Source organism: Amphibalanus amphitrite, unplaced genomic scaffold, assembly GCF_019059575.1.
Source record: "Amphibalanus amphitrite isolate SeventyFive unplaced genomic scaffold, NRLGWU_Aamphi_draft 000381F_arrow, whole genome shotgun sequence".
NCBI lineage: Eukaryota > Metazoa > Arthropoda > Thecostraca > Balanomorpha > Balanidae > Amphibalanus > Amphibalanus amphitrite.
Genome location: NW_024881875.1, coordinates 216,858 through 241,437, shown reverse-complemented (window position 1 = coordinate 241,437; position 24,580 = coordinate 216,858). Strand labels below are relative to the sequence as shown.

At 51.3% G+C, this 24,580-nt stretch overlaps 2 protein-coding genes across 19 annotated transcripts in view; one reads left to right on the top strand and one right to left on the bottom strand.

Annotated features, from left to right (window-relative positions):
• Nucleotides 1-6,966, bottom strand: part of LOC122390077 (LIM domain transcription factor LMO4.1-like) — a 48,061-nt gene extending 41,095 nt beyond the window's left edge. The window contains exon 1 of the mRNA XM_043382706.1: nucleotides 6,799-6,966. The gene's annotated coding sequence lies outside the window, so the exon portion shown is untranslated. The remainder of the gene's footprint in view (nucleotides 1-6,798) is intronic.
• Nucleotides 6,967-9,638: 2,672 nt separating this feature from the next.
• LOC122390078 (uncharacterized protein K02A2.6-like) lies at nucleotides 9,639-14,409 on the top strand. 18 transcript variants are annotated; one of them, XR_006258065.1, is made up of 5 exons: nucleotides 9,639-10,754; nucleotides 10,985-11,116; nucleotides 11,678-11,840; nucleotides 12,800-12,957; nucleotides 13,661-14,409. XR_006258065.1 is itself a non-coding variant. In XM_043382722.1 (3 exons), the coding sequence occupies exons 1-2, from the start codon at nucleotides 9,882-9,884 to the stop codon at nucleotides 11,069-11,071; spliced, it is 960 nt and encodes a 319-aa protein (XP_043238657.1). In that variant the 5' UTR covers nucleotides 9,639-9,881; the 3' UTR covers nucleotides 11,072-11,112; nucleotides 13,661-14,409. The 18 variants fall into 18 exon arrangements, 15 of the variants coding, with proteins under 15 accessions (XP_043238657.1, XP_043238655.1, XP_043238656.1 ...); XR_006258064.1 differs by having other exon boundaries at nucleotides 9,639-11,116; nucleotides 11,674-11,840; XR_006258063.1 differs by having other exon boundaries at nucleotides 9,639-11,116; nucleotides 11,674-12,957.
• Nucleotides 14,410-24,580: the final 10,171 nt, after the last annotated feature.

The window sequence follows — 24,580 nt, the reverse complement described above, 5'->3', positions numbered from 1 at the left end:
ACGGAGAGGCAGGTGGGCTGATGGAGACCAGTGCCGCTCAACAAACACTGCCCGCTCGGCCCACCGCCCGCCTCGGGCGGCAGAAGACCGTGGTTACGGTCAGAGAACCGCTGAGTCCCAGGGCTTGATAACGAGCACAAAGCTGTTTGGGAAACTGGGACACTCGTACACTGAGTGATTTGAGTACAGCGAATTACAAAGGACGTTGCTGGCTGCACGGGATTGAAGCCATGGATCGTTAGCCAGACTGTAAGACTGAAAATGACGGAAGCCGACGGCAAAAAGGTCCGTTTTGTCCTTGTCGCAGCCCATATCTGCTGCATCGACCAGCATTAAATCACCCTCTAAATTTATGGTGTACTTGGGTGACTGACAGAACAAACGAACGCCGGCTTTTTTTGTAACCGATGCCCTTTTGTGCGTGCTGCACAAATTGTAAGACAAATTTTTTGTTCAATTGCCACTGCATCATCGCCTGAAAAGACGGGCGCCGATGGGTGACACTTCAATGCTCGTTATGACCAAGTAAATAGGTATAAAAAATGTAATGCAAGCAACTTTTGCCATAGCAGCACCTGCAGCGCACTTTCACCTTATAATGGAGCGTGTGTAGGCTCGCACTTTCGAAGCAAATGTAAAACACCATCCACGCATCGCAGTAAACATGAACGATCACAACATAGGTAACTACATACAAATAAGATGGCATGCTGCAGGCTATGAACGTTGCTACAACTGCAACATGTGGTAACAGGGGACTGATTCACTAAGCCGATGTTAAAGCTGCATGTTACAGTGTCTTACAATTTCTGGATAAGAGATTTCACCTCACGTCAACTGCATGTTTAAATGCTGCCTGCTCTGATGGTCCGTGGAACAGTTCTCCCACAGAGTTTAATTGTGACTATATTTCATTTGTAATCATCTTCATCAAATCCATATCCTTTTGTCGAAAACAATACAGGTGAGGTAAAGACAGAAGGCAGAATCAAACCTTTTCAAGACGTCTCAGGACGTTGCAACGTAATTACAAACACCTGTAATAAAGAGCATGCATTCATTATTCCCCCAAGGTTGCGCAAGACGCCTACGTAAACGTGTTTCCAATTAAACGAGGTCACGTTATCGCCATTCATCTCCGCTCTATTGCGCGGTGTCCCAGCCCAGAGCGAACAAGTGGCTTAGCGCGGAATGCGTTCTCCGTGAGCAGTAACTCATACCGATGGTAATAGATCAGCCGGCAATAAATCACCCAGCTCACAGGGCAGCCGACATCCAGCAAAACCATTTACAAACTTGCAGCATGTGCATCGGATCGGGTGACCAGCACTTCTGTGCGCATAGCTGAGCTGCTCAAGCTGCCGGCCATACCAAGGCTGAACTTCATGCTATCCATGCTTACAGAGAGATATTCAGAATGGCAGTCACTTGGATTGTTTTGTGCGGATTAGTCAGCCCAGTCGATAATAAACAGCTCTCACACAGTAGCTGTAGGTACACAGCGACACAGGAAAACTGGAGGGAAAACAACAGGCTGGTTTTATCCTCGCTACAAGCATCTGTATTAATCGGACATGCTCGGCCAAGCTCCAATTGAGGCGATGGAGCTTAGCCACAAAGCTCACCTTGAGCCAAACACGGGGATCAGTGGGGCACACTCTGGGGTATACGACTGAAGAATGAATAATCAGCCAGCGGGTATGCAGAAACAAGACAGGCAGACAGGCATATAGACGGACGGACTGACAAGTGGATGGATAAACGTGTGGATATTTAAAAGAGGACGGACAAACTGGACTTTGATTAACCAACAAACCACACATGTAAGAGACAGAATTATCCATTCTTCCAAACCAATGAACCATCAGGATTGACACAATATACACCTGACCAACACAAACGTACACAATTTCGTTGAATGCCTTCAGATTATACTTGCAAGAAATAAAAAATGCACAGTTTAAAGACTACATAAAGAAATGGCAGACTAGGGATCGATTACTTACGAGATTGCCTTCGCAATACACAATTTATTTTTTAGCGACGATTAGCAAGCTAGAAGCAAGATCGGAGCGGGCAATCATCCCCAGGAGACAGGCCTAACAAAAGCGTCAGCGCACACTGACGGAAGCGTCCGCCCCGCACGTGCGCGCCCGTCGGCCGGGAAGGGAGGGGCGCGATCGACGCTCAACCAAACCGGAAGTGCGGCCGCTGAGCCGAAAAAGCCCGGCGGCCATCAGTCATACAATAATGGGGCTTTAATTGCTGCATAAGGGTCGGCCGAGGGCGGAGCCGGGCGGCGCCGGGACCGGCAAGCAGGGAGTGATGAGACGGCAATGCGGATTAATGAGACGACATCGGCAAGGCGCTGACTGCAGGGACGGGACAGTCATGGTCGCAGGACTGCAGGGACGATATTGTAATGGTGAGTCGGGGTACTGTGCGGACGATGCAGCATCAGCCGACAATGATTCCCAGAGTGAAGACTGCAGAGCAGAAACGTCGATGACCAAAGGATTGGAGAAATCAGTTGGCCATCACTGACGGACCGAAGTCCTGACTTCATTGAATGTCGATCATCTCGACTTGAGACGCACCCGATGATACGATACAGTTATCACGAGGACGAGGCCTGGATAGTTGACCCTCCACTGACACCGCCGGAACATACGGAGCGTGGCTAACCACCCCTGTCGGACCGGCGAGCGAGGCCCACCGCGCCCCGGCAGGACGGAGCGAGACAAATGAACGCTAATGAGACCGGTCTGCCGCCCGACAGACTGACAGCCGAGACAGACTGGCACATGACAGACGGACAGCCGTGGCACAACCACTGACGGCCGACCGATCCGCCACTAATCGGCCCTTGTGTGCTGTTTAATTTGACAGAGCAATGTCAGCAAGTGTGGCATGAGAAATCATCACGGCCGGGAGAGATTGGGGTGCAGCTTCCGCTTTGGGTAAATATTGGTGCACTGTGTTGAACCATGGGGTAGTTAGTATCGATAAGTTAAGCTTAATTTTCGACAGTTGACCTTTGATATGCGTGGACAAACTAAAAGGCGACGCACGCTTCAAAATACATAATTATTGGTACGAACTAAGCGTTGTGAAAGAAGCGTACTGCATCGGTAGCGGCTGCCCTCGACAGAAAGGTTTAATCAAGAGCTGGCTGAGCTGACTTGCAATAAAGCGATGCTTGCATCCACGTCGATCTGATTAGTGATTGTAATTACCACTCGGCACTCATGCAGTGCCGACGTGCCCGGTTCATCGAATAAACCAGCTAATGACAGGGTTAACCCATGGCATACACCAGCGCAATGCAATACGACTAGCGTCAGATAATAAATAGCAAAACAAGCTGTTCATTTACCGTCCCACCACAGCCGGCACATCCGAGTGCCATCAGGGGCTGCGCAGCCCCGACCACAAACCTCCCAGCCCTGTCGGCTAACCATCCAGCGCACGTCCACAAAACCTGCCAGCCACCTCCCACCAGTTACCCAGCGCGTCCCCATCCATGGCCGCTGTGTCACGTGACCCAACAAATACACTGACTGATCGGCTGTGTCGCAAATAATCTTGCCATCATTATTACCTAAGTGGTGCACGCGGTTCAGCTGTCGCCCGTTGTCCAATGCTCATAATAGCGCCGTCCCATCTGCCGTATGAACGTGCCAGCGTCAGCCATGTCACCGCCCAGCGGCCGCCACAGCCAGCGCTTTTTTGATGATCTCGATCAATGGTGGACGGTGCCAATATAAGCGCTCGGCAAACGGCGCCCGTGTCAGCCTCGCGGCCCGAGCCATTACGCGGACAATGTTTCACATACCGCACTAATGAGTCTGCATGCAGAACCGGGCGGCAGAGGCGGCGTCAGCGGCGCGAAAACGGGAGGCTGGCTCTCGCGTGCCGTGCGTCAGGTGGAACCGATGGTGTTTCGATGGGTGAGAGAGAGAGGGAGAGAGAGGGAGAGGTAAAGAGGGATCGAGAAAGAGGTAGAGATATAGGATAACCTTACAAATGCCTTTACAGCAGTTGCTGATAAGTCGTACCTACTCGTTTGGGCAAGTTGACCTCCACGCTTGTCACATTCACTACATGTTCTTATGTTGCGCGTTGCCATTTTCGTGCACTGGGAAGCACTGCTCTATGTTTCGGCAGTGTGGGCGGATGCGGTGATAGGCACGCCACAGAGGGTGACCATGGACACTCTGAACATTGGGTCCTCTGGACAGTGGACAGACACTGGACATTGGGTCCTCTGGACAGTGGGCAGACAGGACAGGGATCCTCTGGACAGCGTACACACAGGACAGGGATCCTCTGGACAGTGGACATACAGGACAGGGATCCTCTGGACAGTAGGCAGACAGGACAGGGATCCTTTGGACAGTGGACAGACAGGACAGGGATCCTTTGGACAGTGGACAGACACTGGACATTGGGTCCTCTGGATAGTGGGCAGAGGCCGACCGGGCAGAATGGCGTCACAAGTGCAAAAAAGCAGACAAACTGACTATTTACTGTACGTAATATTATCTAACGGCTGTGATGAGATAGATTGCACGAGCTCTCAGAAAACTGCTCTTCATTCCAGAAGCTAGAGAGGCCTCGGTCATCCACGTGGTGTAACGAGAAGGACATTTGGTAGGGACATATGTAAGTGCTCACATGCGGCACTCAAGGTAGCAGCTCGGGTGCCTGTAGCAGTGCCTACCTATATATGCGATCGATCAGAGCATATTTGATACCCACCGGTATCCGATGAGCTGAAGAAAGCGAGTACTGATTTTAAAGCTTATTTCAAGGTTTGATGTGCTTCGCAATCCACGCCATGATATACGATCAAAAGGAACACGGCTCAGTACCTTCCAAACAGACGGGTACACCGTCCAAGACCCCGTGGCGAATGGCACATAGGCTTTGATTACAGTGATTAGGGGGTTTCGGGCCGACTTGCGGTCAGTTCCTCCTAGAGGAGGGTTTAGACCTGGAGACAAAGATCGTCCGCGCACCTGGCCCTTTGACGACACTCGAGCAGATGCGCTCTACACAGAGCCGACATGGAGACCGCACAACACGAATGGCGGCTTTATTGGACAGTGAGGAGTCTGGGGACTGCGCTTGAATCGCTTTATTGTGAGATAGGCAGCCCGATGTTTTTGGACGCGCCATCTACTAATCAAAACGTAAATATCGCCCACTAAACAGCAGCATATGCCTTCAAGGCCAAGGCGCACAACCCTGGAACCCTCGCGGCGGGCAGCTCACCCCTTTGTCACCCGCCTTCCAGCTCCTTCTACCCGCCTCCCTCCCCGTTGTCTACACTCCCCCACCGCCTACGACTCCCGTCCTCCAATCCTCCCCGCTCCCAGTCCTCGGTAAGTACCTGTCTGTCTGTGAGCCGGGCCACTCCACTCCCGTCCCTCCTGGCCGGGCGGACCGGCCGCCGAGACACCTTCGACTCCCCGCCGAGCGACGGTAATGAGCGTGGGGACCGGCGGGCTCCGGCCGGGCCGGAGTGCCACTCGGTCCGGCCCTCTCCGGGTCCGGCCCGGTCCGGCAGGGACCGGCCCAGATCCAGGGGGTCGCCGGCACCCCGCTGAGCGCAGAATTCCGCCGGTCGCGGCCGGGCCGCCGCGCGGCTCACGGTTGCGTCACGGACGGAGACTGCACGTGCGCCCGGTCAGCGCGGGGCACGGAGGGAGGAGAGGGAGGGTACGGTGCACAGAGCCAGCCAAGGTCGCTGCCGAGCGCCGGCGAGCCGAGCGGCAGCGCTGTGCTCGGTGGGACCGTGCCGAGCCCGACCCAGGAGGAGACGAGAGACGGCGAACGAGCCGGGTAATTCCATGACTCCATGGTTCCATGACTCCGGTGAGTCGCCCGAGTCAGGTGAGCAGTCGGGATGATTCGAGCTGCGCTGTGACTCTCCAAGGCCGCTGGCATCTCCCGGTGGGTAAATAGGCGCTGATCGGAGGGAGAGCAGAGAGACGGGCCGGTGACCGCCCGTCGCTTTATGGGGTGCCACTCTGATAGAGCTATTACAGACAGCGGGCGAACAATTATCGGCGGGCCGGACCGGGCCGGGCCAGGGACGCCGAGCGCCCGTCCCCAGTCGGCGGCGGAATGTCTCCCCGAAATAGGCGGGCCGCAGCGAGACGCTGGAGGGAGGGAGGGCCCACAGAGACCCTCTGGAGGAGGGAGGGAGGGCCCACAGAGACCCGCTGGAGGAGGGAGGGAGGGACCACAGAGACCCGCTGGAGGGAGGGAGGGCCCACAGAGACCCACTGGGGCCCTCAGAGTGCCTCTGTGTCGGCCGGCCGCCGGCGGGGCGGGGGAGGGCCCGGCACGTACAGATCGACCCTGGGAGAGTGATAAGGCAGGAAATGAGCGCCTCTTTCCTAGTTGTGGCCTCGTCGACGCCTCGTTACGCGCCGTCATTAGCGCAAAGAATGAGACACTCAATGCTAGAATGTATAACGAGACGCTCGATGCCCAGCATGTGCTAATGAGTGACGTGCGGCTCGATAAGCGTGTTTGCGAATAATTTATAACAAAGCCGATCGCATCATCGCTCGTTACATAGGATAGGCGGATCTGCGTGATATCACAAGGCTGTGCAAACGTCTCAAAGCTGCGTGCAGCGAACAACCTTTACTAGTACATTAAAATGAAGTGACATCAGGTAGGTAAAGCAAAACACTCAGCGCATTCCAGCCCCCATCCTACCGGCAGTTACCAACATGCCACCCTTATCACGGCAGCGTCAGCGATCTGCCAACACCCTCTTACCTTATCACCTGGTACAGCAGCTGGCTCAGTCCCCGACGCACGCTGTCGCGCTCCCCGTCGGACGCGACGTGTGCTCCCCCGGGAGCCGCGCGCCACCACCAGCGCGTCGCCAACTAGCGGCCACGGAGCGCGCGCGGCGGGCCGGCAGCCGTGTAAACGGCGACTGAGGCCGCTGCGCGTCGGCGCGAACCTCTCGGCGGCGCCCATTGGCCGCCGGCCGGCGCACGTTCTGTCTCGCCCGCTGATTGGTCGGCGCGCCGGGGGCGGAGCCGGCGACCGGAGATGAATTCGCCCGGCGATGGAATGTGGAGTCGCGGATTATCAACAATTATTGTGCAGTCGAACGTCGGGACCCTGTCCCTCGGTGGAGGACCACCGAATCAGGACGGTGAGCGCGCTGACAATGCACCCTAAGCAGCCCGAGCTCATCAATTGGACGCCGAACGAGCTGGAACGTCTAAAGACCCGTGGGACACGGGCCTCCGACCGGAGACTCCATGCGCCTTGGGCCATGAGAACGGCGTGGTGTTAGCTTCTTGTGCTTCAATGAATCCGGGCGCTGCGGAACAGTCTACGCCAGAAACCGCAGGCGGAGTCGCGTCTCGCCCTTTGACACAACGCTCCGTGAGGCCGCGGTTATAAGAAGCTGTCGAGTGTCGGGTGATTACTGTCCGCAGCGCAGCCTCCATTCGCGCGTGAAAGATCATTCAGGAAAGCTTGCGAAAAACCCGGCACACATCAGCGCACTCGCACACATACACAGGGTCTCTTTTATAAGCAAATTGACTAGCCAATGCGTCACGCGGCTCGACAGATTTGATTCATTACTAATTGAACGATGGTAATCTGGCGATGTGTGCAAAAACGGAGCGGCCTGCCGGCCCGACCGACCTAATAAGCATTTGCATTACAATGTTGTGTAGCTGCAAGACGACGCTTTGAAGGCGTGAAATTACTGAATCCAGCCCGGCTGAAATTATCCGGCAAAGTGGGCGGCTTTCTGAAGACATTCAGCAGACTGGTCTGCCAAAGCTATCAGTGTTTTGAAACAAAACTTGGTGTTGGTCAGTTAGTTTGATTTAAAAGAGATTTAAACAGCCTTTACCAAATGGTTGTTTGAAAAATAGTGGCTTGAGGGCCTCCAATCCGCAATACAGTTGCCTAACCTTCTTCATTGTAGTGTACACTCGGGGGCAGATTGATGTTCCACCACTCCCTACTCATCGGGCTCCCATGTGGCTCAGCACTGGCTGCTGCCAGTGTTGCCTGCCCTCAGCACTGGTCAGCACTGCCTGCCAGTGCCAGTGCTGCCAGTGCTGCCACTGGCAGCAGCAAGTGCTGAGCCACGGGAGCCCGATGGGTAGGGAGTGGTGGAACATCAATCTGCCCCCGAGTGTACCTGCTTCATTGCACCTTAAACATTTTTACCAAAAAGACTAGTATGTAGTAACTATAGGCGGACCTATTTGATACCTATTAGCCGTTTCCAAAAGGTCTAATGTCTATCTGGCGAATGCACGTAATCTGACCAAATCTGCACCAAATCTCTTTTGCAATAAATGTCTTCAAATCATGAATTTATTTCAGTGTTTTAATCGAAAAGAATGCATGATACTTTGAAAAATGAGGCATATAAGCTTCTGTGCAACCCAAACTGATCACTTTTAAGAAACACTCAACCTAATTTGACCAAATCTGCACCAAATATGCACCTAATTTGCACCATGGATGAGTGTTATAATTGGTGCAGATATGGATGAAATAACATTGTTATTTCATCCATGTCTGCACTAAATGTGTACAGGTCTCGCGAGATTAAGCGGTAGGTTTTGCACTTTTACATTTCCAGTTATATCTCAGAAACTAATCGACCTACGATGAGGCCATTTTACACGATCATGGCCGGCTTGTTACCCAACAAGTCGATCGCATCTTCAACACTTAAAAGCTTAAGACGACGAAGATATAGCATGAAGTACACTAAATTTTCTAGGTGCAAAACCTACCGTTAAAACCCGCGAGACCTGTACCTACCAGACGGCCGTCGTGAAAACAGCTATTGTCTATCTTACACAATACACAGTTCTGGGATTTGGACCTTTATCCCGACATTTTATGGTCGGGATAAAGGTTATTTTATATGCTGTTTTTTGTGCGTGTAAAGGTAAATGAAATAATGTAGGTATGTACAGCCCACCGCTAAAGTAATGTGTGGTTTTACCAATCTCAACGGATGGCTTTGACCGACGATTTTTAAATACGGACTGATTGAAAAGAAGACGTCAATAGATAAAGTTGTAGCTGCAAGGGTGAAGATACATGTAAGCTACATTTAAAGTCTCATTGCAGTCTGGCTTATCGTTCCTAGGCTTCAGAAGCAGAACATACCGATGACTGAAACCACACATTACTTCTGCTGTGGATTGTACCTGCGCACTAAATGACTGAGTTGGTAATCGGCCGTTTATCTAGTTATCAGATGGGTCGGATCCTTAACCCGGCAGTTGCTGGGGTATTTCGCCACCCACCGTTTGCTGGGGGGGGGGGGCGTTAAACGCCCCCAGCCGATAACTCGAGAACCAATAGGCGCAGCGAAACGCACGAGGCGGCAAACGAAAGAGCGCGACGAGACGCTTCAGATGAGTACTTTAAAGTTGAATTTTGAGGTCACAGGTCGGGTCAAGGTCAGGTCAAACACCTGAAATCGGGCTTTCAGTAGCATGAAATTCAGGACTTCACAATGGGCGCCTCTCGCCATAAACTCTGTCAAAACGGTGCACAATCCACCCTATAAGACCTACAAGAGTGTCAGCTCCATTTAGGGGTCAGTCAATGTAGTGTATTGCTCTGCCTTGATGCTCTATTGCTCTGTCACGGATCGGTGAGGTCACGGCTTGCCGTGACGTCAGCGCGTATGTGTACTGCCGCCGCGTCTGCCCTGGGGCACGGTGGGGTCGGCCGCGGGCCGGTTGGGGCCGCGGGCCGGCAGTGCGCTGGGTGAGCCAATACAGTACAGACCAGTTCGTTACAGTGGCGACGAGAATCACTGGACTTGAAGAGGAGGTGGAACATTTGGCACAAGTATGGTACATGGAGCGTTGGGTGAGTTTGATCCGGGCAATGAAGGAATCGGAAGTTACTTGGAACGGTTTGATTTTTACTGTGAGGCAAATGGGATCTCAGCAGCGGAACGGAAGAAGGCTGTTTTTCTGTCAACTGTAGGCCATGGCACGTTTGATATAATTAAGGATCTGTTACACCCAGTGGGGCTTTCTGATGCGTCCTTGGCCGAAATAAGAGACAGTTTACTTCGGCATTTCAAGCCTCAAAGCGTGGAAATAGCGGAACGGTTCAAATTTTTCAAGCGGACACAACAGTCGAATGAGTCTGTGAGTGAGTATATTGCTACGCTGAGGAAAATGGCCAAGGAATGTAATTTCGGTGACTATTTGAATACGGCGCTCAGGGACCAGCTCGTATGTGGAATGAAAGATGTCAAGTGTCAGCGAGAGCTGTTGAGCAAGTCTGATCTGACATTGGAATCTGCCCTGCAGCAGGCCAAGGCCATGGAGGCGGTGCAGAGAGAGGCTTCTTGTTTCAGCGGAGAGGTGGCCGCGGCTGCTAACCGGGTGGCCAGTGGGCCGCAGCGGACCATCAGAAGCGCCCAGCCCGGGCACAGGGACGCGCCGACATCAGCTGACTCAGCTAAGTACGGCCGATCGTGCTGGCGCTGTGGCAATCGGCATGGTGGGAAATGCCGATTCGAGTCCGCCAAATGTTACGCATGTGGTCGTCAGGGTCACATTTCAAGATGCTGCCGGCAGCAGGCGTCTTCAGTTCACCACCAGGGAGTGTCTGGAGAGCAGCCTGATGATGACAGCGGCGCGGTGGAGCCGGTCCTGCTGGAGAACTTGTCGACTCCGAGTCAGCCGGTGTATGTGGTTAACCGCGCCCAGGTGAGCTCGCCACCTATTTGGTGCCCTGTTCAGATTTGTAGCACGCAGGTTAACATGGAGTTAGACACGGGCGCTGGTGTCACATTGATTGATGAACACACATACCGTCGTTTTCAAAAGCGTCCGAAGTTGAATAGCAGCCCCGTTAAACTGAGATCGTTTACTGGCAACACAATACCTGTACTGGGTGAATTCAGCACTGACGTGACGTACAATGGTCGGCTGTACAGGCAACTCCCGATCGTGGTCGTCCATGGATCGGCTCCATGCCTCCTGGGTCGGAACTGGCTGGAGAAGATGCAGATCTGCTGGTCTGACGTGCACGCGCTGAGGACTTCACATCTACAACGACTCAAAAGCAAGTATGGCTCTGTGTTTCGTGAGGGGCTGGGCACATTGAAAGGTGTAGAAGTCAGGCTTGATATCGACAGAAGTGTTGTTCCTAAGTTTTTCAAAGCTCGCTCTTTACCATTTGCGTACAAACAGAAGGTTGAGGATCAGTTAGACGCAGACATTGCTAGTGGTGTGCTGGTCCCAGTTAGGAACAGCCGCTGGGCAGCGCCCATTGTACCAGTCGTGCGGCCTGACGGGCGCATTCGTGTCTGTGCGAATTTTAAACTGACTGCAAACAGAGCTGTGAAACTTGACAAGTACCCACTGCCCAAGACAGAAGAAATGTTTGCAAAGCTAGGATCGAAGAAAGTCTGGTCCAAAATTGATTTAGCACAGGCCTACAATCAGGTTAAGATACATAAAGACTCACGAGATATTCTCACCATCAACACTTCTCGTGGGCTCCTGCAGTACACCAGGATGCCATTTGGAGTAAACTGTGCTGTAGGAGTTTTCCAGAGGGAGATAGAGCGCGTTTTGAGCGGCATTCCAGATGTGGTTGTTTACCTTGATGATGTGCTCGTTGGCAGCCAGTCAGAGGAAGAACACTGGAAGGTGCTGGGATCGATCTTCAGTCGACTGGAGGCTGCTGGACTCCGAGTTCGGGAGACCAAGTGCGCGTTCTTTCAAGACAGCGTGGAGTATCTGGGACATCACATGAGCAGGGATGGAATTCGGCCGACGTCAGACAAGGTGAAGGCTATCGTGGATGCCCCCCGCCCCGCTAATGTGACTGAGCTCAAGTCTTTCCTCGGACTTGTTACATACTACTCGCGATTTATAGCGCAGCGTGCCGAGGTCTTGTCTCCCCTGTATGACCTTTTAAGGGCAGGGGCCAGCTGGACATGGGGGCCTTCACAAGAGAAGAGTTTTAATTCTGTGAAAGACGCTCTGGCCTCCCACACTTTGTTGGTTCATTTTGATCCAGAAAAACAGCTGATTCTTACCACCGATGCATCATGCAGGGGGGTCGCTGCAGTATTGGCTCATCTCGATGATAATGGTGTAGAGGCGCCGATCGCTTTCGCCTCTAGAAGATTGTCTGTAGCAGAGCAAAAGTACAGTCAAATTGAGCGTGAGGGCTTGGCGGTCATCATGGGAGTAACCAAGTTCCACCAGTATCTGTGCGGGGTAACTCGACCATTCTTCCTCGTCACGGATCATAAGCCGCTCTTCAAGTTGTTTGGGCAGCATGAGGCGTTGCCTGAGATGGCGTCTGGGCGAATCAGGCGCTGGGCTCTCAAACTGTCTGGTTATAATTACCGCATTCAGTTCAAGCGAACACATGAGATTGCCAATGCCGATGCGCTGAGCAGGCTGCCCAGTCCTTACATTGAAGGAGCGCAGCCGGAGGAACTGGTTCTTCATGCAGATGAGGACTGGTCTGGTGCTGAGGTCGGGGAAGCAGGTCCTCAGCCTGAAGAGTTGGAGCTGTTGACAGCGCAAAGCTGGTTAGATGCGAAGCAGGTGGCCAAGCTGACCAGCATGGACCCAGTGTTGTCGAACGTTGTGCGCCTTGTACAGTTTGGAGGGTGGCCCACTCAAATTCCGGAATCGCTCAAATGTTTCGCCCCTAAAAAGGATGAACTGTCACTGACGGCTGGGGTTCTGCTATGGGGTCATCGTGTTGTGATTCCAGATGCTGCCCGCAGAGCTGTGCTGATGGAGCTGCACGTCGGACATCCGGGCATCGGCAAGATGAAGGCGTTGGCGAGGAGCGTCGTCTGGTGGCCCGGCATCGACCAGGATGTGGAAGCAGTCGTCGGAGGGTGCACTGCGTGCCAGGAGAGTCGTGACTCGCCACCGCATCGTGAGTTACATCCGTGGCCGTGGCCCACGAAACCCTGGTCCCGCATTCACGCGGATTTTGCCGAGCCAGAGAAGGGGAAGTATGTGTTGGTAGTTGTTGACAGTCATTCTAAGTGGATAGAGGCAGAAGTCATGTACAGTACCGCATCGGCTCCGACGATCAATAAATTCCGGGCTATGTTTGCGAGATGGGGATTGCCGGATATGATCTGCACTGATAATGGGACAACTTTTACCTCGACTGAATTTCAACAATTCTTGAGAGAGAACGGCATTGTGCATCGCACGATAGAGCCCCGTCACAGCCAGGGTAATGGTCTCGCAGAGCGAGCCGTCAAGGAGGTAAAGTTGGCCTTACAAAGGGAGTCTGATAGCGGCGGACCGTGGGACCTGAGACTCACCAGATGGCTGATGAGACAGCGCACAACACCTCATTCAACAACCATGGTGACACCCGCTGAACTAATGATGGGTCGCAGGCTTCGCACACGGCTAGATCTGTTGTTTCCAGATATAGGCAAGACAGTCCTTCAGCAGCAAAACAGACAGAGGGCGTACTTTGACCGAACGGCTCAGTGTCGGCAAATGCTGGTTGGCGATGCGGTGTTCGCGAGAAATTACGCTGTTGGGTTGCAGTGGCTGCCTGGGGTGATCGTCGGCACCGATGGCCCGGTGTCTTACGTGGTCCGTTTGTTTGATGGCAGGCTTTGGAGACGGCATGGTGACCAGCTGAGGAGGCGGCAGTCAGCTGAGCCGATCAGTCCGCCGGAGGCGGCGTCACGGGAGGTCCGGCGGCCGTCGTCCGATGCTGCTGTCCAGCCCGGGCGACCAGGTGGAGCGTCTCAGGGGACTGCACCGCCGGCACCGCTGTCGTCCGCCGTGCAGCCGTCGCAGTCGCGGCCGGGGGCGCTCACTCAGCAGCCGCCTCCGCCCAATGTTCGGTCGTCGCCGACGCGGCCGGGGGTACCGGCTCAATCGTCGCATCGGCCGTCGCCCGTCTCCGCCCCGTCGTCACTCGAGCCGGGTGGGCCGCCGCAGCCGTCGGCGGACGTTTGGCCGTCGTCCGCTCCTGGAACGTGTCCGGCGCCGAGCTCACCGGATGGGACTGGGCCTCATCCAGAGGTGGCGACATCTGTGGAGCGGACATTGCGGCGCTCGACTCGAACGCGGAGAGCGCCTGAGCTATATCAGGCAGGGAGTGGGATGTGATGGCCTGTTACCTGTACTAGTGTTACGAGGAAGTGCTTAGTTAAGGAAGGGGGAGTGTAGTGTATTGCTCTGCCTTGATGCTCTATTGCTCTGTCACGGATCGGTGAGGTCACGGCTTGCCGTGACGTCAGCGCGTATGTGTACTGCCGCCGCGTCTGCCCTGGGGCACGGTGGGGTCGGCCGCGGGCCGGTTGGGGCCGCGGGCCGGCAGTGCGCTGGGTGAGCCAATACAGTACAGACCAGTTCGTTACAGTCAAGCATAGGTCAGGGTCAAGGTCAGGTCAACCGGGTAGGCACATATCCCCGAAAATCAAAACTGATATTCGCAGCCTGTGACACATGTTTTATAGGTAATTTGGGGCGTAGAACACGATGGTGACATTCATTTTATCATATGTGTACGTGTTTGGCTCAAAAACTTCAATTTAAGAAATTCATGTATCATGGTCGTGAAGTAGTCACGAAAAATTGCCAAGATTCAGTTCAAGATTTTGGAAAATACGGAACGATAATCAATAATCGAAGATAGCCATTTGATTGATCATGGTATTGGCAGTCTAATGGCGTTTACGGCATGTCTGTATGTCTATTCTGTGATTTTATATGATTTTTTGAACATATGCCGTTTTTGGTCGAAAACTCAGAAATCATGACGTCACTAAAACCTCGATATCTCAAAAATTTTCCGACCGATTTTTTTGAAACTTTGTCACAATAAACTTCAATCAATTCCCTACAGGTACCCAAAATTTGGCGGGCCTGCGGCGCGCCGTTTTTATGCTATGGCCCGGCGAAAAAAGTGGGGGCGTTTAACGCCCCCCCCCCCCAGCAACTCGCGGGTTAACCCTATTAGTGGCAGGGGGGTTGTTTTTATCCACCCCTCAGCTTTTTCGGGAATATCTCCGAAACCGCTGAAGCTACGATGCTGAAATTTTCTGACTTTTCCTCAAACTAAATTGGGCACATTCCCTGAAAATTTCAAGTTCATAACTTTACCAGGGGCGGCTCCAGAGCACTGGGAATTGGGGGGTCCTATTCGTGAAGCGAGTCATTTGGGCGAAGATCACGATGCTGCACCAGTTTTACGAACAGTGAATGAAAGGTATCATGTGATAACATATACAAAGTTATTGTGCATCCTCTTTTGACACGTTTTTGCTATAATAGGCGGATCCAGGCGTCCAAAAAGGGGGGTTATTTTTTACCTCCCAACATAGGTGCCCTGCCACCGCCTATGCATGACCAATACAATTTTAGTCGTTCTCTCATAAGAAAATTGTAACATAACAAGACCATTGCTACCCTTTTTAGAAACAGTACCAACAAAAACCTTATTTACTATACTTTTTGTGTACCCCCAATCTCAATGAACTGTATCCGCCTATGATTTTCGAAAATGCATATTTTTAGGATCCATGTGAATTCCTGGTTCATTCTCTATCGATCGGCAAAAGTTGCGTTAAGATTGGTTCAGAAACCTGGCCGTGATAAACAGTCTAAAATGTATCTGCAATTTGCCCGTTTTTACCCCCCTCTACCCCCCTATTGACATTTTTAATTCTATTTCTTTTAGAAATGTAGATCTCGTTGAGCCAAATGGAATGCCGTTTGAATTTTGAAAATCGGCCGGTTAGATCTCGAGATATAAAGGGGGGGGGGGTTGTAAACAGCCCCCCCCCTGCCACTAATATGGGGTAGCCAGGAGCCTGCCACTAATAGGGTTAAGACTGCATGTGTGGATGCAGCACGCAGAACAGCTATCGAATGAATTGATGGACGAATGAATGAATAAAGGAATGAAGGAAGGAATGAATATTTGAATTGATGGATAAGTAAATATATAAATGAACAAATGGGAGAAACAATTAAAAGTCGGGCAGACCTAAGAAAGAACGGTTTTAAAATGCAATTGCCATTGACGCACGCTCTTTCATATTACCTTAAATATATATTCGAAAGCATTTCTCCCACGACTTTTCCAGCAAATTTTCTCCGAACCATACATGTCCATGATCAAAACACATGCAAAGTGGTTCAGGCGCTTAAACTCTGTTCTTGACGAGCGAACAAACAACAAATGAGCGAGCAAACAAGCGAAGCAACGAACGATCAAGGAAACAAGCGAAGGGGGCAAATGAATGAATGAAGGAATGAGTGAATGGTCATCCATTCATTATCCTGCGCCCCGCTGGAGAGGGGGGAGCAGAATCTGCCCCTCCCGTTTTTTCGCCAATAATTTCTAAACGCGTTACGCCAGCGACGTTAAACTTTCAGTACCTTATCATACATTAATTTAACAAGTTCCCTGAAAATTTGAGCGAAATCCGTCGGACAAAATGAGAAAATGACGTTTAAGTGACGTCATGTCACGTCATTTTTGCTTCAAAAACTGCAAAACTTCAAACGCCGCTATCATCTTCATCTTTAAAGGAATCAAGACGTAACAAACCAAAAAATTTATACGTGATTATGTCTATCAAATGGCTATCTCGGCTTTTTGAAAATTTTGGATTTTGGTAAAAAAAACTGACTTTTTTGGGGAAATTCAATATCATATCCAAAATTTTATGTTTATCGAAAAACCGGAACATGTTTTAAAGAAGTGGTCTAAGTTGCACCTACATACCAATTTTTAGAAGAATCAGTTAAAAAATGTGGGAGTTTTTCAAACTTATATGACGTCACGGCACACAAAAATTTCGAAAAATGGATTTTTTGGAACTTCTAGACCTCATACGGAAACAAAAAAGCAGCATTCGATTTGCCGTGGAAAACTGCATCAGATAAACATCTTTTTAGGTCTTAACAATCAACTTCAAAATTTGACCTCACTTGACCTGACCTTGACCTGGCCTCGACCTGAAATTCATCCAGCTGTGGTCCATATCACTAATTGAGTGTGCCCATTGAATTCTATGAATAAAATAACTCATAAAACATGTATCGCACATGCTCTCTTCTATATTTCGCACTTGGTGACCTGACCTGACCTTGACCTTGACCTTTGTATGACATTGTATGCAACGAATCTTGTCTTGGTAGCCTAAGAACACGTTTTGGGCAATCAGTCTCAGTCCATTCTTCGGCAACTACGGTGCAAGGTCGATACTGTAGATTCTACAGTGCAAGTGCAAAATGCAAGTTTCTACAGTGTAGAAACTTGCATTTTGTACCCTTGACCTGACCTTGACCTGACCTCTGACCTACTTAAGCAAAAAAAAAATAGGGTCTTGAGATCCACCTTGTTGAGAGCTTTCGATTGCCGTTTTCTCCGTCTTTCTACGACCATCGGTTCGGAAGTTAGACAGGGGGGGGGGAGAATCTGCCCCCCCCCCCCCAGCAGGGCGTGTATGGCTGAATAGACCAGCGGGGCGCGGGTTGTTTTAGCTCTGAGGATAGTTGTATGGGCAGAATAAAACTAGTTGCTGAATGAATGATTGATTGAATGAGTGAATGAATGATTGAATGAGTTAATGATGATTGATCAGATTGAATGAATGAATGAATGAATGAATGAATGATCAGCCTTTCATAATGTTGGAATGTCGGTATTTCCGGACAGCCGTATATATATGTTCTAAGCTAAGCTTTCATACATTATGTACTATGTAGACATCGATTCGGACTTTGGAGTCCATTTTAGGAAGTTTGAGAATCTTTTTTGGGGGAGGTATGCTGCGGTACAATACCATCTTCACACATAGATCTGCCAACGACTCTCTGCCGGCGGCGCGAGGGTAAACCAACCAAAGACACTTGCAATTGCCCCGGTTTGCTTAGTTTCAGAGGGGTATCGTAAAAATGTCTCGCTATTTTATGACTATTTTCTTACTTAGCCTCCTGGCACCTTTTTATGTAATGTGAAGAGCAAGACAATCATTCGGACTTCGAAGGTGTATTTCTCTGTGAAGAGACCAAAGCCTTGAGCGTGACCTGCAAGATCACCTCAGAGCTACGCAACTAAGCCATGGATTCGGTCGATTTATTTGATAGGAAGTATGTAGAAAAATAAAATTGGTATTCATTCGTCGAAAAGAACTATTTCCATTCGCTTTTACAATCCTACCAAACCCAGGCTTATTGGGCAGCAGGAAAGTGCACCGAAGCCCAACAGGAAATGTGAGACCTGCCAGCTTGTGTTGAGTAACTTAGCTCATTAATGACTTAAATGGTACGTCATATTTCAGCTCAGTGGTTGGTGCAAGTAGCAGTTGCACGACAGCTGTGTGATTATCGCAGCAAATGAGAAATGAAGTCAATTAGGCTGTGAGCGGCGTAACGAGCCCTGCTGGGAACAGGTGGCGCGGACCCAGACGAGACTGGACGGAGGGTGACGTCCCCGTTACACGGCTGCCTCCGAGGGGTGACGTCCCCGTTACACGGCTGCCTCCGAGGGGTGACGGCCCCGTTACACGGCTGCCTCCGAGGGGTGACGTCCCCGTACATACCGGCTGCCTCCGAGGGGTGACGGCCCCGTTACACGGCTGCCTCCGAGGGGTGACGTCCCCGTACATACCGGCTGCCTCCGAGGGGTGGCGGCCCCGTTACACGGCTGCCTCCGAGGGGTGACGTCCCCGTACATACCGGCTGCCTCCGAGGGGTGACGTCCCCGTACATACCGGCTGCCTCCGAGGGGTGACGGCCCCGTTACACGGCTGCCTCCGAGGGGTGACGTCCCCGTACATACCGGCTGCCTCCGAGGGGTGACGGCCCCGTTACACGGCTGCCTCCGAGGGGTGACGGCCCCGTTACACGGCTGCCTCCGAGGGGTGACGGCCCCGTTACACGGCTGCCTCCGAGGGGTGACGGCCCCGTTACACGGCTGCCTCCGAGGGGTGACGTCCCCGTACATACCGGCTGCCTCCGAGGGGTGACGTCCCCGTACATACCGGCTGCCTCCGAGGGGTGACGGCCCCGTTACACGGCTGCCTCCGAGGGGTGACGTCCCCGTACATACCGGCTGCCTCCGAGGGGTGACGTCCCCGTTACACGGCTGCCTCCGAGGGGTGACGTCCCCGTACATACCGGCTGCCTCCGAGGGGTGACGTCCCCGTACATACCGGCTGCCTCCGAGGGGTGACGGCCCCGTTACACGGCTGCCTCCGAGGGGTGACGTCCCCGTACATACCGGCTGCCTCCGAGGGGTGACGGCCCCGTTACACGGCTGCCTCCGAGGGGTGACGGCCCCGTTACACGGCTGCCTCCGAGGGGTGACGGCCCCGTTACACGGCTGCCTCCGAGGGGTGACGGCCCCGTTACACGGCTGCCTCCGAGGGGTGACGGCCCCGTTACACGGCTGCCTCCGAGGGGTGACGTCCCCGTACATACCGGCTGCCTCCGAGGGGTGACGTCCCCGTTACACGGCTGCCTCCGAGGGGTGACGGCCCCGTTACACGGCTGCCTCCGAGGGGTGACGTCCCCGTTACACGGCTGCCTCCGAGGGGTGACGTGCCCGTTAGATACCAGCTCAGTCGGCCGGACGATCAGAGATCACAGAGTGCCAACTCTATACCCTGTGGAAGTTGAATTAGCCCATTCCGGGCACCTAACAGTCGCAGTAGCTAGATAACGAACACCGTTCGGTGAGCTCGGGTCCAAATATTATTTTAACAGGTGCTGGTACCTATACATATGTAGACCTCAACCTGCGCCGTTCGGGCATGGGTAGCGCCTGCTGCAACATAGATAGGTGGGTGCATTTGGCTGTTTTGAAGCGTCTAAATGGCCGAAATGATGTTCAGGTTATCGTTTATATTATCCACGGTAATAGCTTCTAAAGCTAGCAATGGTGACCATTAGTGTTTATAAATCAGGCGAAGGATGATAAACGCAACGAGATGTTTCCGGAATGATCATATCGCCATAATTGAAACTGGTCTTTCAATGGTTGTCCGTAAATATAATATAATAGCATAACAATACTGTCTGTTTACAGCAATTCCTGATGATATGATGAAAAAATATAGGCATTGAGCCCATGCAATTACCTACCTATGTTTTTCACCTTTTAATCAAATGACCAAACGAGAATGATGAAAGAAAGCGCGGTTTTAAGGCTCATGATTATATATATAAATGCAATGAAAACCCTAAGCCTCATGCTAATAATTGTATTCAAAATAGGGCCAAGAAAATGAGACAACTGTTTCGTGCATAGCACATCGTCAGGTCAGGCCCTATTTTGAATACAATTATTAGCATGAGGCTTAGGGTTTTCATTGCATTTATATATATGACCAAACGAGAAGTCATATTAATACCAAAACCCGATTAGCTGTATATACGTACATATACACATTAGTCATCACCCCCATCAGCCAAGGTTGTGCGATGCGCCGACTTCTGTGTCATGTCCGAGTGTTTCCCAGTCGTGACCTGGCACACCGTGACTCGCCACCTGTATGTGCGGCGTGCGCCTCTCCGCAGCAGAGGCGCCGCGCTCAAACTGCAGCCGCTCTCACTAATGGCATTCTCCTGTTGGTTTACGTTGTTCTGTCGGACCGGCGCGGCGCCAACAGTGGAAACTCAAACCCGGGCTGCCGCTGCCGGTTCCGTGCACGGCGGGAAGGGATGGGTGTAACAGATAAAGTGATGTGAGTGAGAGAGCTGTGGCAGTGAGAGGTGACTGGGGGGACGCGTGATAAGATAAAATGTGGCGGATGAGAGCTGTGATGGGTGAGACGTGCCTTCCGACGTGTTGGAATAAAGTCATCTGTGATTGTTATTTCTGAAGTCCAGTGTCCAGCGATTTTTAAATCTACGATGAGTCAAATTAGCCGTATTCACGACGGGCTATCTGGCAAATCCAAATCTCTTTTACAACAAATATCTTCATATCATGAATTTATTTCAGTGTTTTTATTTAAAATGGTGTCTCATAATTTGAAAACTGATGTCTAAGCATCTTTGCAACACAAACTGACAACTTTTAGAAAACACAATGAACCTAATTTGACCAAATCTGCACCAATCTGCTTAAGTGTTGTTTTAAAGTCATTTTTTCCCAGGAAATTAGCTATGTATAGTCACTTTTCGGATTATTCTCTGGGATAATAATATCTAACTCACAAGTCCATATATTTCGGATGATGTTGCTCACCCTTGGTCACTGGACAAAATAAAAACAACTACAGATATGAAAAACCACACCTTTTTTTTGGTTTTTCATATCTGTAATTGTTTTTATTTTGTCCAGTGACCAAGGGTGAGCAACATCATCCGAAATATATGGACTTGTGAGTTAGATATTATTATCCCAGAGAATAATCCGAAAAGTGACTATACATAGCTAATCTGCTTGTAATCTGCAATAAATGTGTAACATACATATGGTCGTCGTAAAAATTGCTCTTCTTCATTTGTGTTATTACTGACATGAATATTTTATCATCAATGCTTAATTCAGTATGTCGAAGGAAGGCGTTCATACAGATCCAGCATAATAGCGACGCATCGGACAGAACTTTCCGACATCTCAGACACACCATCGCCTGTCTATCCACCCACCCTCTCCCTCTCTCCTCCAAGGGCGGATCTAGGGGGTCGTTTTGGGGGGGGTCACCAGTCGGCCGACATACCAGGTCTGGTGAATGAATTCTGACGACCGGGGGGGGGGGGGTAGGGAGCGAGTATGTCGAGATCAAAAAATGACATTTGATCTTCGTCGTTTATAAGATGAAGTTTTATCGTAAGTCACTCGGCTCAGTAGTTTTAGTTAGTGAAACCCACCTATATAGGAGCGTCGCCACGGATTTTTTACTGGGGGGGGGGGGAGGCGGGTCGACCGACTTAAAAACCCAGAAGTAGATATAGTTACCTCACTTTTAGCCTAATGCATTAGTAAATAGTAGCATACAGTCACGATCTCTCTTATTGACCTGTGTATGAATCGGCGGCGCGAAGCGCCGCAAAAATTTGCAAAAAAAAGTTGTCAAAACACAGCTCTAAAACACAAATATTACAACCTTTTTAGCATGCTAGTACAAGCCGGAGTTCCTTCACAGTACACATATGAATTCCGATTCAATTTGACACGGTTGGTGTTATTACAGTCACTGTTATTTCTCTCTTATTGATTGGTGTATAAATCGGCGGCGCGAAGCGCCGAGAAAATTTGCAAAAGAATGTGTCGAAACACAGCTCCAAAACACAAATTTTACCACCCTTTTAGCATTGCAGTACAAGCCGGAGTTCCTTTACAGCACACATATGAATTCTGATTCAATTTGACACGGTTGGTTTATGTAATTACAGTCAAGATTTCGTATTGACCTGTACGTATGTACATAAATCGGCGGCGCGAAGCGCCGCGAAAAATTTGCAAAAACATTTGTCAAAACACAGAGGGGGCCTCCTCTCTACAGAGGACCACCGATCTCTACTGCGGGCCTCCTCTTTTCACAGGGCCTCTTAACTACAGAAGCTACAGGGCCTCCTCTCTACAGAGGGCTTCCTCTCTACTGAGGGTCTCTCCCTTTAAGAGGGCCTCCTTTACAGAGGGCCTCCTCTCTTCAAAGAGCCAGAGGACCTCATCTCTGCAAAGGGCCTCCTCTCTTCAGAGGGCCTCTTCTCTACAGAGGGCCTCCTTTCTTCAGAGGGCCTCTTCTCTACAGCGGGTCTCCACTCTTCAGAGGGCCTTCTGCATTCAGGCGGTCTCCTTTCCACAGAGGGCCTCCTCTCTACACAGGGCCTCCTCTCTACATAGAGCCTTCTCTCTACAGCAGGTCTCCTCTCTACAGAGGGCCTCCTCTTTAAAGGGGTCTCCTCTCTACAGGGGGCCTCCTCTCTACTGAGGGCCTCCTTTCTACAGAGGACCTCCTCTACAGAGGGCCTCCTACCTACTGAGGAGTCAGAGGGGCCCTAGCGGTCAGACACAGACACTAGCGGTTATTCACTGGAGGCCCCAGGAAGTAAGAAGGGCCCTAGCTGTCAGGCTGGTCAGAGGGCCCTGAATGTCCTGACGTGATTTTTGGGATTCCCGTGAATTTCTTTAGCCTCAGACGTGATTTTGACCTGCCAGGGCCCAGGGGCACTAAAAATAAAACAAACAAAATAAAAAATGAAAATAGGACATCACCAAAATTAAGTGACCGAAATCCGTTGAGTTTTTAATTTTGCGTATAGGTAGGGGCACCACGAATTAAATTCATGACCATCCCCTTGGAGTTTTCCTGGATCATCCCCTGGTGCTCGCACGGTTGAGACAAAAACGAGTAAGATTCTGGTCTTCAATACGCCTTTTCACGCAACACGATCCAGAAAAACAAAGGTATTAGCTCAGAAGTGTTTGACAGGTGATTTTGAGCATGCAAGACGGCGTCTATAGCGCATTTAGGTCTTCGGCTTTTGGGGGGGGTCAAATGACCCTCTCAGACCTTTTGGGGGGGGTCATGACCCCGTGGACCCCCCCCAGGATCCGCCAGTGCTCTCCTCCCCTCTCCTCTACCTCTGCCCCTCCCGCCCGGGGCCACCTCCTTCACAATCCGGAGACAGTCGGCACTCATCAGCGGAGCGTCTGTGGCCGGCGGATCGCGTCTCCAGCACCTCATTAATTAATCTGGCGCCCGCGGCCGGCCGCGCCGCGCTCGGTCGTGTGTGCACACACATGCACCTCGCCATGTAAACATAATCTAATTACGCGCATCAAAGCGGCGCGCCTCGTTAATCTGTGTCTTGTGGCGACGGTCGGATCCGGGGACAAATTGAGCTAATGTCGCTCCACTTGTGACTGCCGGCCGCCGGCGCCGCCGGCACGGGACCGAGGAGGAAGCTCGGGGACGGATGGGAACTGGATATGGAGCTGCCAGCTCGGAGACAGGACGCTCGGGTGGATAGGTTGGACCAGGGACGTCGAACCAAAACGGTGTCGGCTCCAAGATGGAATGATAAAATTAGGGCTGTGCATGACTGGAAGAAGAGAGCGGCCCACTACAAAACAAACTCATGAGGTATAGTCGTATTTTCTCCATCTTTGTACCTCATAACTACCATCCGATCCGACTGAACTAAGTAAAGACCGAGGCCGTTCTCCAACAGCGAAAGTAGGCACAAGTAAACGGCTCCGTTCATAGAGCTTCGACTAAAGCACGTAAAACTTCATGTTAGGTCGGGTAGACATGTTAAAATCAAATACCGAGGGTATTAGATTAGAAGAGTCAGACATTTCGTTTTCGTCACAGACAATGACAATACAAAAACAATGTCTAGGGAGGAAAAATAGTAAATCGACATGCACCACTCCTACACCGTTTCACCGGTATCGACGATTAAAGCTAAAATACACCCGAAAACACTTTGGCTGTCAGTGGCGCAGCCAGGATTTCGTTTCGGGGGGGTCATCGCTTCCAAAGCGGGCCCCCTAGTGTGCGGGCCCCCACCCATTTTTCAGAATCTCTCCATATTTCATACGCATTCTG